Source organism: Ruditapes philippinarum, unplaced genomic scaffold, assembly GCF_026571515.1.
Source record: "Ruditapes philippinarum isolate M1 unplaced genomic scaffold, ASM2657151v2 ctg2934_1_1_1_1, whole genome shotgun sequence".
NCBI classification, from domain to species: Eukaryota; Metazoa; Mollusca; class Bivalvia; order Venerida; family Veneridae; genus Ruditapes; species Ruditapes philippinarum.
In genome coordinates this window covers 8,466-22,304 of record NW_026853274.1, presented here as the reverse complement: position 1 = coordinate 22,304, position 13,839 = coordinate 8,466, and the positions used below count along the sequence as shown (strand labels likewise).

Here is a 13,839-nt window from a genome sequence, read left to right as displayed (position 1 = left end):
ACAATCTAAACAGTCAAACTTGAGTGAATGGAAGCGTCATATAGAAATCTATGTATTACTCTGTTAAATTTGATGGTTACATTTTTGAAACACATTGAGGTAACTCACAAAGCTGCATGATTTCAGATGAGTAAAACAAAACAAAATCATGAAGTCTTAGTTGTTATTTTTTTCCATTTTTCAAGGTCATTAATTCTAGCACTTTTAAGCGTTGAAAACGGTGTACCGCTGAAAGTTGAAGTTCAATGGACCTTTCCGGTTTTTCGTAGCGGAACATTTAGCCACACCTTTTCCATTTATTGCTAGGTCAACTGCTCACAAACAGTATCACAAACATAACCATGTGTTCTTTTGTGCAAACCAGGTCAACCATTGAATATGTATAATCTCATGCAGTGTAGCAATTGGATAACAAGTTAGCCAATTTACATAAAACTGTAAACACTGGAAAGGTCCATTATTATTCTAATGCCACCACTAGTTTAATGAGATGGACATATATATGATCTTATCTGATGACCAAGCAGACTTTCAAAACACACATATGAAAAATGCGATAATTGCTTATAACCCTATGGTCCAGTAGCAGAAGAAGAATAGTTGAACTTTAACTTCAGGTAAGTCTCGTTTAATTTATTAATTCTACTGTACTGGACCACCTCGTGTTAAAGATAGTTTACAGACTATACTCGCATTTTGAAGAGTCTTAAACACTTTATAAATACAATTTCGACGACTATAAATTTATCAACACTAAAAAAATATGCAAAAACTGTGTACATCAAAATTATTTAAACATATCGTCACCACCATCATTGTCATCGTCGCCCTTGTATTCTACTTTTTTTCTTCATCTGCATTTTCTTTATCATCATCATCATCAAAATCATTTTTATTTTTATCACAATTACTCTTTTTTATTGAAAGCGTAAGATATTTATTACACCTGTTATTACAACAAATCTATTTTTCATTTTATCACAGGCTTGCACATGACATTTTCAGAGTATATAAACCAGTCTACTTCCTGTACTCACAAGGAAGATACAAGTTAAAATGTATTGATTCCTAAGAAGGGTACAGGGATCGGTAGTAACATGTGCTTGTACTCTCAAAACAGGGTACATATTTATTTGTATAGGCTCGCGAGACTGGGTACAGTGACTTCGTTTAAATACTGTACTATTATTTTAATGAAATCATATGATGGACTTTATCGGTTGCACTTTTTATACATTAACTCTCATTGCTATTTTTATTTTCCAATACTTTTAAAATCATACGTTCATAGATAATTATTCAATAATAATTTTTATTATTTTTATAATTATTTTGCTTCAGAAATCTTAAAATCACCTAACGCTTCCCAATTTTTAAAAATCATATTGATGTTAATGTAAATTACGTATAAAATATACAGAATTGACAGAAAATACATTAGGAAGCTCAAAAATTGCTTATAAGACACAAAGCTTATGGCTGATTCTCCCACGAAACAACAAACAATCTTAATAAAACAAAATTGCAAGGCGGAAAAAAGAATTATGCGGATAAATGAATTATAAGAAAATGTTAAAACAAAGGCGAGGGCGTTCACGTGTGCATACACGAGATAATTTTGTAGCGTAGGAGACTATGCCATTTATAGGAAAACAGCTTGCGGTTCTAATATTATGGTGATTTAATATTGCTGAGAATATAGCCTATGCTATATTTACGACGGAAAGGCTATATTCTCCTGTATATCCCGCAAATACTTGTATAACGTATTTATTATGAATCAAATTATTAAGTTCATAGGAAAAACTGTTTTCAAATAAATGCAGGTAAAAGACACAAGTTGACAACGGCTACTCTAACGCTGGGCAATAAATATGTAATATGTAATAAGTATAAAGTCATCATAGCGATGTAACTTTTTAATTATTTATTTCAGAGTTATGTTGTTATATTTTTCGGGTCGTTCGGGATCATTGATTTCAGCACTATTAATTAAGTGTTGAGAATTGAGTATCGCTCAAGCCGGTGCTAGGGAACGTGAGGGATGTTGTACTTATTCATTATCCTTCATGTACAGACTCAATCGATCCGAGTCTGCAGTTTTCATGTAATTTTGTTATGATTAATGCTTCCGAGGGATCACTTTGTTTTCAGATTTTTATGACATTTGAATCGAGAAAAGCGCCATAAAGAACAAAATTGTATGCACACACATCGGTAACCATCTGTAGAAATACGTTGCTAATTAAGCGTGCTTCAGTTCTTCACGGCAAATACGGCATATAGTATACAATGTGTCTTTTAGCAAACCAGAATTCGAGAAATTTATATGCATTTTTATACATGTATATAGACTATATTCTTTCATTTTTACATGCACATGTACTTATTCGATAAGCATTTTGACCATTGTCATAATTTGAAATGTTTTAAAATCTTTATTGAATTTGGTTGATATGGATTCTAAATAAACATATGAAAAATAAGGAGTGTATAGATATATAGGGGTATATAAAGGGAGAAGATAACAAGAAAAAAGTAAAATTATATGAAAAAAGAAGTATATAGATAAATAAATAAACATATAAAGAAAATAATATATAATTTGCTCTTTTCTATCTGTTACAAACTACACAAATGTGCTCCCTTTTCACTAGCGATTTACTTATATCTTTCTGATTGATCAGAGCAAACAAACACATAAATATGAAGAACCTTAAACCAAATTTCTCCTACCCCGGCAATAATGAAGTACAGATTGATGCATACGTTAAACTAAAGTTCTGTTTTAAAGAGTGCCGTGCTCTTTTCTTAACGCCTTATTGTTTGTTTTCTAAAAAAGGATTGTTTGAATTTTTAAAAAGAATACTTCTAAAATGCTTGTATAAAATAAATGTGGTCATTTATTGCCTTAAAAGCGAATGGCTCATGCACAAAAATCATTGCTAAACGGATAAAACCCTACTTAAAATTTGCTTCTGTTTACGTTCAATATTGATGTGTTTTAAATAAGAGGGCATTCTATGTTACAACTTTTTCGAGAATCAACCATATAATGATGGAACCATTGTTATTTTACAGTTGATTTGAATTTTTAAAAAATTTTCATTTGATATAGATTTATACTCTTTAAAGAATGTTCGGTGACAGCCAAACATTTAGAATATTAAATCAACGAAATGATAATGAGTGTAAAATGTATATTATTGTCAGTTCAAACACAATTATTTATAAAAACTAGTCTGAAATGATTTGTTATTAACGCTACAATAACTTTCCCCCTTATAAAATACAAAACAGGTTAGCCCCATTTCGACAAAGGCCATACACTCAAATTATCTAAAAGCCCATTAGCAAGTCATAAAAATTGGACAAAACGGAAAGGTCAACTTTGTTGTCCAAGAAAACGTATTTTCTATATTTTGCATCTCTTTTATGTACCTGACATTCTTTGGTTATTATGCAAGATATTTTTACATGATTGTTCTTAAATGCCAAACAATTTATTGCTTGTGCTGTCAAAAAGAAGTAGAAATCCGTATGAGTCATAAAGTTTTGTTACATTAAACAACATTTTCGTTTTGATAAGACTAACTAACCTAAAAATAATTAAACAATCTTGAAATGTTTGTTAGCAGTGTGGCTTTAAACAAATTTTAAACCCATGTGGCATGGTTGACATGTAATAGAAAGAACATCGTAACACACGTGTTGCCGAGTGTTTTGATGTTCATAGGCAAAAATAAAAACACGTTCCCCGTCGTCACAATAATAAACCCCAGAAAAAACCAATGTTCGAGCATCTGAATATGACTTCTCCATCGTTATCTCTTTCCCTGTCGTCGCAATTAGTAAACCCTAAAGAAAATAAGCCAATCAACGAGCATGCGCTAGTAACTAATACCTGCACTCCAGTTACCTCACTATGCATGTTTTGCATTTTGTATACGATTTAGCTCTGGTAAAGTTTTCAAACTATCATACATATATTTAAACTGCACTTACACTAATAATGAGTCGTTATGTCGGCATTGTATGAGGAGGTCTTTATGCCATGACTATTGCAACAAAATGTACTATTTTGCATTTATACGTAGTACATGGTACCAAAAATTAACTTTTGATATCGAAGGATCATAAAACAACAACAGATTAGACTGACAATTAATGTTTTTTAGCTTTTTAATAGACATACATGTAGACATTGAACAATATATCTTAACATAAAATGTTTTAAATATATTATTTGCTTTCATTTTTTATGATATTTGAATAATTGTGATAAAATTATGCAATGAGCGATTTCCATGTACTAAACATTCTCTAGTGAACAAGTTTTACAAAATTAAAGAAAATGAATTAAATGTAGTAAAAGTTTCAGCTGCATCCGAACCCACTATCTTCAAACTGAAAGTTTGCACCTTATCAATGATGGTAGTTAACAATTCTGCTAAGAAATAAATAACCGTTATGCCAAACTTAAAATCAATATCTACTAAGACAGAATATTCAAACATCTTAGGACAGTTTTACCAAATAGATATTTTGAAAAAATTATTGCAAAAATATCCTTTGAAATAATACTATTAAAACACAATCGTAAAAATCCTGACTTTGCTTCGCACTGTTATTTCATTAATGAAAAAAAACTCGAACGACGACTATATTCGCATGTTTACAATTGAAAAGAATGGATTTAAATTACACTTCTGAAATGTTCAATCAAGCGTTTTACAAAATATGCAAGATTTATAAAAATATTTATAAAAATAGTTCCGAAGTACATGATAGAAGAGCTTAACTTTTATTGGACAATATTAAGCCTTTAATAAAATCTTTTTTGGATAAGAGACTTGACCTTTTTCCGTTGAGAAAGGACTTTCTAGTAAATAATGCATCTCGTCGCCAAGACTATTTAGAATAGATGAATTAACATCACAGCCTGACGGAGTATCGGGTGCTGTTTTGATTTTATTAACCCGTTGTATATCTGTATTATTAACAAATGCTTCTTTATTATTTTCATTCCATTTTGAACGTAAAGAAGGAAACTGACATTGTATAGAATGTTTTTCTTGTGACATTTGTTTGGAACAATCGGGAATGGAGACTGTTTTTTGAGATAAATGAATTGGCTGTTGAAAGTCTTGAGTTTTTGAACGAATTTTTATTTAAAAAAAAATAACACATAAAAGAAATATTTGTAGCAGACACGTTAACATATTTTAATAGATAAAACAATTATAGTACAAAGTAATCTATTATTTATAATGTATGTTCAAACTGGAAAGAACGTAGACATACGCTCATTGGTTGAAAATAGAGTTCAATCATATAAGAACATATGTAGAAGAATGCAATTAATAAAATTTACAACACCAATTAAAAATTATATTCAGAGAGTTATAATTGAAAAAAACATAATCTTATTAAAAGTGTTATATGGCATAATTGTTTTCCGACTTTATAGCAATGACTACCTACTGATAAAAGTAGATACACAAAAGTCTACTTTCATTTCAGATTTTTGTGTCACTGTACACTTCAAGCTCTGTGATTTGCAGATACTCGCCGTTTGTTTCTAGCATTATCTTTAAAATAACGACCTCTAACTGGGTTCTCAAATCGGAATGTGCAGTCTACACCTATGACCGTCTTATGAGTAGCAACTGTTATAAACGTGGAGAGCTTGTCCCCTCGACTTGGACGATGACGTTCTTAAGTCGGTATATGCTGGAACAATAAGTCAGTTTCGTTAATAACAATCTACGTTAGAGTAAGAAAGGCACTTAGAAAGCGCTTATGAATTTTATAAATTGTAAATGTGTCCAGTTTAAAACATGTATAAGCAAACTGTTTAGAGTTCCATTGATTTTCACACAATGTCATTACAAACAAGTTCACGTAAAATGATTGTAAGTGTAGGTTTCAAGAATATTTAATAATCTCATAAAGCTTTTCACACGGGAATAAATTATTAAAAACTAAATCTAAAACTGTAGGTTATAAAATAAAATAAAAGTAAACCTACCGTAGTCTTTACGGTTGTATATATAGATAGAGTGTATTGTATATGAATGTTCTAGATCAACCACTGCAAATGGATCTTTCTGATACTGTGTTATTGCGATATTATTTCTGTCAAAGTTACCATCTACCTAGAACATATAATAATTGCATCTTGTAAAAAAAATCTCACTTATTTTTTGTTTCACTAGGGATAATAGAAACATTGTTTCTATTAAAAACCTGTTTTGATATATAAGAAATATACATGTAAATACTTAGTATTTATTGTATGTCTTAGAAAGCTATTTTGTATACTAGATGCATTATATAAATTATATAAGTATGAAATGCTAATTCTAATACGATTTTATTTTTGTAATTTGTTGTCGTACAATTAAAAATCTACCAAATCCTATTATAATCCCGATAAATGTATGTTAACTTTATGTACTATATATCGGACATTCCGCTATGGGTTCGAATACCGACATAGACCTTGAACACTTTCAATTATGAATGCTATCCAGCTTGCATAGGGAATATCGTTGATTCTACACAGGTGACTTGTCATGCCTCAAATAATAATGCATGCAGGAGGTGGGGTCGTCCTTTACCAACATTTCTTGAATGTCTCAATACGGAATCGAAAATATAAGCGTGACTTAAATTTCCACCAATATATCATATATGTTACAACCAGAAACTAAAGTAAAACACAAGAAAATGCCGGATGAAAAAAAAATAGCTAGGCTTCAACCACAAATTACCATTTTTGGGGCGTTGTATGTAGAAGAGTACGTTGACGATAGTGTAACTTTTTTGCCGAACGCAACGTTTTTGAAGGTTTCATTGTAGGTCGGTTTCTTCGTACACTTTGATACTACAAAACAACACAAGACATTTTTTATGACAATGTTTCTAGTAGATTTCCATTTAAAATGTAATTTGCTCTCAGTATTAAAGCCCTCACAAATAATTAGCATGAAATTACCTATCTAATTGTTCAATATATATTTTGATTGTCTCTACAAGCAATCACGGAAAAATAATTTTACTTTTAAATTAGTAGATTAAAAGTGTCACCGATTTGAGATTATTTACTTAAAACTACAGAACATGAGAACGTTTTCACTTAGTTGTTACAAGTAGAGTAATCATACATTGTACTAATATTGGTGAGATATCAATCTTGAAACAAATAATCAAAACAAATGAATGAATAAACATTTTACCAACCAGGTGCTATACATTTCAAGGAGCTTGACCATGTTCCATCATCTAAACATGTTGAGACATAATTTCCAGAGGTTCTGCATGTATCACAACACTCAAAGATTGCGAATGCTTGGAAGGTGACCCCACTAATGAAAGCAAGTTTTCCGTTTGAAGGTGCAACCGGATTTCCACAAGAAACTTTGTTGCATGATGGAATTTCAGTCCAACCCGAATTTTTGTTGCATGTTACAAGTTTTAGACCTGAGGATTCATAGCCCTTGTTGCATTCAATGTTATAAGTAATGTTGAATGGTGATTCCGATAACCGTTTCAAGACACCGTTTTGTAGAGTTGGAAGTGATCTACAAACTAAAATTAAAACAAATATTTTGCGGACAAAAAAATATCAAACATAGAATTTTTCAGACCACACCAATAACTCAGAAGATTATGTAGGCAGCTGTTAATTTGTATCTTTCAAATTAAACCATTACCTTTTAATAAAAATGAAACGATCTGATAATTCAAACAAAATCATATTTCGGCAAACAGATCCATGTATAAACGTTCTACTTACATGGTATCAAGCATCTTATAGAACTTGACCATGTTCCATCACTTAAACATGTTGAGACTGGATTACCAAAAGCTGTAAAACTGCTATAACACTCAAACATTGCGATCGCTTGGAAAGTTACTCCAGTTGTAAAAGCAAGCTTTCCGTTCGACGGTGCGACTGGATTTCCACATGATACCTTATTGCATGTTGGAATTTTTTTCCATCCCGAGTCCTTGTCGCATGTTACATATTGCAAACCTAAGGATTCATAGCCTTTGTTGCATTCAATGCTATAAGTAATGTTGAATTGTGATTCCGATAACCGTTTTAAGGCACCGTTTTGTAGAGTTGGATGTGACTCACAAGCTAAAAATGAAAACTTTTATTACGGAAACGAATAGACAATACATTATCAAACAAAATGTAAATTGTTTTCTTTATCATTCTTACACTTACTATGTGTACGTTTGTCCATTTTAATTGAATCATATTACTAAACTTTATATGAATATCATCAAAATTTATATATACATGTATAAAGTAAAAATACAAGCTGAATTTTTGTTATAGGATGGCATTACTTACGGCAATCCAGTTCGTTGCAAGGCTGAACTTCAAAAGACTCTCCCTTACATTTGGTTCCAATACTATTTGTGCATGATCTTGATCTCTGACGGACACCACTGCCACAAGATGCACTACATGCTCCCCATTTACCCCACTTTGTCCATACCCCATCTAAAATATGTTTATTTAAATTCTTTAATCTATTTCACGACATAAATGCTTGTCATTTTTGTGTTTTGGCGCAATAATTTTCCTTTTCATTGATAACAAATGCAAACCCTTATGAGAGACCCAACATTCAATCGTGAACTATTTAATCAAAAGACAATATACATCTCCATGAATTTAAATGGCTCTTTGTGCACTGTTACACATTATAAGACATTTCTCATTGACCATTTACTAGAGCAATCATTTACTGTCTTTACTTTGTGTCAGTAAGTGTAGTTAATCAGTGAATTTGTATTCTATAAGGAAGTTTAGATGGTGCTTTGCTTACAATCCAATCACAAATTTCAAATTCAGCGCTATTTTCTAAAGGCTAAAAATATATCACATGTTCTACATCCATATTAAAACATTGATAAACACATGTTTGCCATTTCTACAATATGAAAATGACATAATGTATCTCTAATAATTTCTCATGATAATCAATTGGGCATTATGTTATGGTGGCATAACTTATGTCCAAAAAATTAGTAAAACTGTCCACAACTGCCAACATGTAACATTTACCAGAAAAATCAAAGATTAATAAATCATTATTTCCAATGTATCTACATATTTGTGTGTCTGATAGTAAGAAAGATAAGTTAAAGATAATTATGTGTAAACTAAATATGATTTCAGAGATAACTTCGTGCATATCCCTTGTGTTTCACATGATTATATACCATCGCAATTTTTTATATGAAAGTCTTGATAATAAAAGATAAACCACCAATCATTTTATCATAACAACGTCCTATAAATTTATTGTAATGTAAATATATGAAATAAACTACACGTATAAGCATAAACAGTATATCAACTTGATTAAACATACCTTCACAAAATTGTTGGAAACAAATTCTATATTCGTCAGCGTCTCCAAAACAATGATTTCCATTCCGTAAAGGGTACGGATCTGAACAGTTCCTGTAACGCTTCTGCATGCCTAACCCACAAGTAACCGGACATGCATTCCACTTAGACCAAACTGACCAGCCACCATGAACTCAAATCAAATATCATACAGCATATTTTAATATCAAGGTACATATAAACGAAAACAAATAATACTCAATTTTATTGTCATGAGCAACGGAAAAGTTATAAAACGTGACATTCATTTAGACTAAATCGGAATATAATTCTAACCTGGACAAGATTGTCGTTGACAGGTTTTCACGTCGGTCTTTTCTCCTTCACATTCCAAACCTTGGTAGGCCGGTGCTGGATTTGTGCATGTCCTAAATCTAGTATGCTTACCATTACCACATGTGACATCACACTCTGACCACCCCGACCAATCCGCCCAGTTACCATCAACTTTTTTTGGTAAAAGATCATTTCATCATTATGAGTAATGTACAATAATTATCAAAAAATTCCAACCATTGATTTAAGTTCCAGACAGATGTTTACGTTTTTATCTAAGATTTTAATTTCCAGATGAAAAACCTCATAAGAATTTCTGACACATATTTTTTTATATATTTTTTAACAATATCAACACACTTACCTAGCAGGCATAAATTACAGAATTTAGGACATATTAGTTTGGCATCATGTACGTCTTCACATATATCAAACATTTTATCAAGCCTTGCACAGTCCATGCTTTTGTCATCTTGACATCGCAGTGCTAAAAATAATTGATATATCTGTAATTAAATGCGGTATTAAATTTAAAAATATATAAGTTCAAATACAAGTAAATGAATTGAAAATGTGAATAATTCAGTTTACATTTTTCTTTTATATATGCAAATTTTGATGACAACATTTACTTTTCCCCTGATCATATCTTTAGTGTATTATCGTAGTTTGCTATCCTTGTACACTTTGAAATTTATCTTATTTATATTTGTATATTTAGACTTGGTGAAATATCTTTATGTGTACATCACTGATGTAATTTTACTATCTAATTAAGCACTAAATTAATGTTCTTCATACATGAAATAAATCTTGATGATTGTGTTAATTTAAAATCATTGCACTTAAGATACATAAAAACAATATAGATAACAGTTTTCTAACGTATTATTTAACTTAAATATACCGGAATTATCCAATTCAAATTTCCATAAATGTTTCAATTTTTTATTATCGAATTCCATTATTTTATTATCGAAGTTTTATTACAAGAAACCTTTGTGAATGGAAACTGATTTAATGTGTTTTTTAACAAAAGGAACTTTCAAGGTACAAACCTATGCTTTGAGTGATTTGAAGCAGGAAATGAAGGAAACCTGCAATAAGTGTGAAACGTGTTTTAAAGTTGTTGAAATCAACAATGATTATGTAACTAGGTTTAAAAATTAAATACTTTACTTTGACAATGTCCTAGCAAATATCAAAATATTGATTCAAATATAGATTTTTTTCCACCGATGTTAAGTTATTTATGACGTTTTCTTATTCACTGTGATTCAAATTTAAACATATAGTTATATATATATGATTAGAAATACGAATATATATACTTACATGAATAAATAATTATTCCATGCATCATGTTTTTAAAACCAATTTTATCTTGTAAAATTGACTTCTTTCATTGGATTTTTAATGTTTTAACGCATAGAGAGCCGCATGGTGCAATCCTGAAATAGAATAACATTTTTTACCCATGCGACAGATTTATTCTCTTTAGAATTTTAGGCAAGGCCAATATTATAAATGCATTGGTGTTCGTCTTTTTTATTTATGATGTTAGTGTTGCGGTTCAGGAGGTGTGTATTTTTTTCTCAAGTCTAGTTTACTATTTCATGTAAGAGAAATTAAATTGCACTCTTTAGAACACATCAAGTTTAAAATAACAAAATGCATTTTTTTAAATTAACGATTTTTGAACTATTGTAGGGACATCTGTTCTTAAAGTATTTATTTCAAACATGCATTTGTTGATAAGGGCCTATAGATGAAATATTTGTGTTTTTTTTTCATTTAAACATAATTATATAGGGCAAATAGATGAAAACAAAAACAACACAACTGTAAATATCAATACATGTTTCGCTTTATTAAAATCGTCAGTTGATACATAACAAAGGAAATGACGTAAATGTACCAAACGGACGTCTGCGTTAATAGACGTCACACTTGGCACAAGACATTATCTGGAATGTTGATATCTAAAGTACTAGAAATACGAAATTGTTCAGAAAAGGCAAAGCGCTTAATAAGTAGTGTATATACATGTTAAAAATTTACTTAAATAAAAAGTGATTTAATGTTTGAACTGAAACAAGTTTTTGATTTTCTTTCGACCTAGCAAAATGGCATGAAAAAACTGCTTTAATGACTTTTGTATTTGTGTTCGGATTCATTTTAAAAACTTTGCTATTCTATAAAGCCAGATAGACTTACCGCAATTGTTTTGTTTGTTTTGTTTTGAATGATAATATTATCTTTAAATCGACTAAACAATTTCCATAAACTTCCTTGTTTATTCATGTGAACATTTTAAAATCTGTGATGCAGATAAAAGAAGCAATAACAAAGTTAAAAAAACTCAAGAAAACAAAAGATTTTTATCAACACCAAAACTATTAGTTATAAAGTATTCTATTACAATATCATTGTACTATTTACAATTGTATTATACGAATGAAGAAAAATTCAAGCGCGTTGAAATTCTTTCTATGATGATAACATCGACAAAAATTAGACTAAATTTACGTGGGAAAAATGTAAAAATAGAAGGAAGAAAAATAGTATACTATTGTATAAGCTGCATCAATGTGATACTAAACAATTGAAAACAGAAATAACTAAATTTTGAAACAGTCTTTTCATTCTATGTTTATTATATCTCTCTTAAATATCTGTTAGGTTATAGCTAAATAAAATCCGCTTACATCAATCTAAAGAATATACCGTTTATGATTTTTTTTGGGATGCTGTCACACTTTACAATTATACCAGTAAATGTCACTTAGTATTGTTTTGCATGTTGTTATTATTTATTGCCTTGTTTATATATGCTTTCATATTTAAAAAGGAAATAATTTGGTAAAAAAAGAATATATTTCTGTTCGCATTGCTTCATTATTGTCTTTTGTACACAAATAATATGCGTATGAGATTTCTCATTAGGGAATGGTTGGTGACTCAATTGTTTTCTACATTCTACTATTTATCCATGAGAGAGGGAGCAGATATTATATTTGAAAAAAATATGCTACGTGGTAAGGAAAGTAATTCCCTTAAATACAAACAAGACTTACAGGACTTGTAAATGTAATGTGACATGACAGTAGTGCAACATTGTTCTGTTTGCTTGTGTCACTTCTATAAAAGACGATAAAAATATCAAAGCATGTACATTTGTTTTCACCTATAATGCTACTCATTTTCTACAAATATCAACAACTAATCATGGTAATAAATGTAACGATTGATATGTATATAAGTCAAAAACCAAAACTTCCATGGATTTTACTTTTCGAAATGTCCTTTGCATGTTTCGCGTCAAATGGTATATGTACTCGTTTATCATGATTTTACAAAAAAAATACTGATGCAAAGCATCAAAGGGCGTCCAAGCGAGAAATGCAGCAAATGACGATGAACTAGTAGACATCTGATGACTTGATATACTTATAAAGTTTTCAATGGTTAATTGGATTTTACCAAAATTTATATCATAGATAAATGACTGAATGAGAGGACAAAAGACATTGTTCATCATGAACATTGGTAGGTTTGCTAGAGATTATCATTATCAACTGCTTTCCCAGCGGTTGAGGGCGTGAAATTTGTTCTCGTTCTCATTCATTAATATGACATGCTGCGAATCAGCGAAGGGGGGAAACTAATATATGACTTTACGTAATAAAAATATGAAGGAGTTCTTGATTACAAATAAATTTTTTGCTGTAAATCTCGAAGGGATTAATTGATAAAATTCGGGTACATGGACAAAATAAAAATCAACACAAATAGCTCCGTGGCTGTGTGCGCAGAGCAATAAAGCTATTACTAACGAAGCTCTGTCATAATACATATATCTATAAAACGTGAAACTGTGTTGCTTCCATAACCTAAATGAAATATGCCATTTTTAAAGAAAATTGATACTTTTCTAAGACAAGTAGCAGAGATTTAGGAAAAGACGAAAACTAAAAAAATGCCTTGAAGTTTTTCATCATTTCTTGGAAGGAAGTCTGCTGCACGAAAAGCAGAAAAAGTAAGTATTTCTTTTCTCATTTGTGCACGATTCGACTTGCATATAATTTAAATTCAATGACATATAACCAGAAAACGACTGACAATAG

General features: G+C 30.4%; 1 protein-coding gene across 1 annotated transcript; it reads right to left on the bottom strand.

Moving 5' to 3' along the window:
- Positions 1-5,970: 5,970 nt before the first annotated feature.
- LOC132736348 (coadhesin-like) lies at positions 5,971-11,192 on the bottom strand. The gene is made up of 10 exons (XM_060723460.1): positions 11,048-11,192; positions 10,771-10,809; positions 10,077-10,199; positions 9,713-9,883; positions 9,399-9,569; positions 8,369-8,521; positions 7,802-8,149; positions 7,246-7,593; positions 6,777-6,889; positions 5,971-6,158 (listed from the first exon to the last, which is right to left on the bottom strand). The coding sequence occupies exons 1-10, from the start codon at positions 11,073-11,075 to the stop codon at positions 5,991-5,993; spliced, it is 1,662 nt and encodes a 553-aa protein (XP_060579443.1). The 5' UTR covers positions 11,076-11,192; the 3' UTR covers positions 5,971-5,990.
- Positions 11,193-13,839: the final 2,647 nt, after the last annotated feature.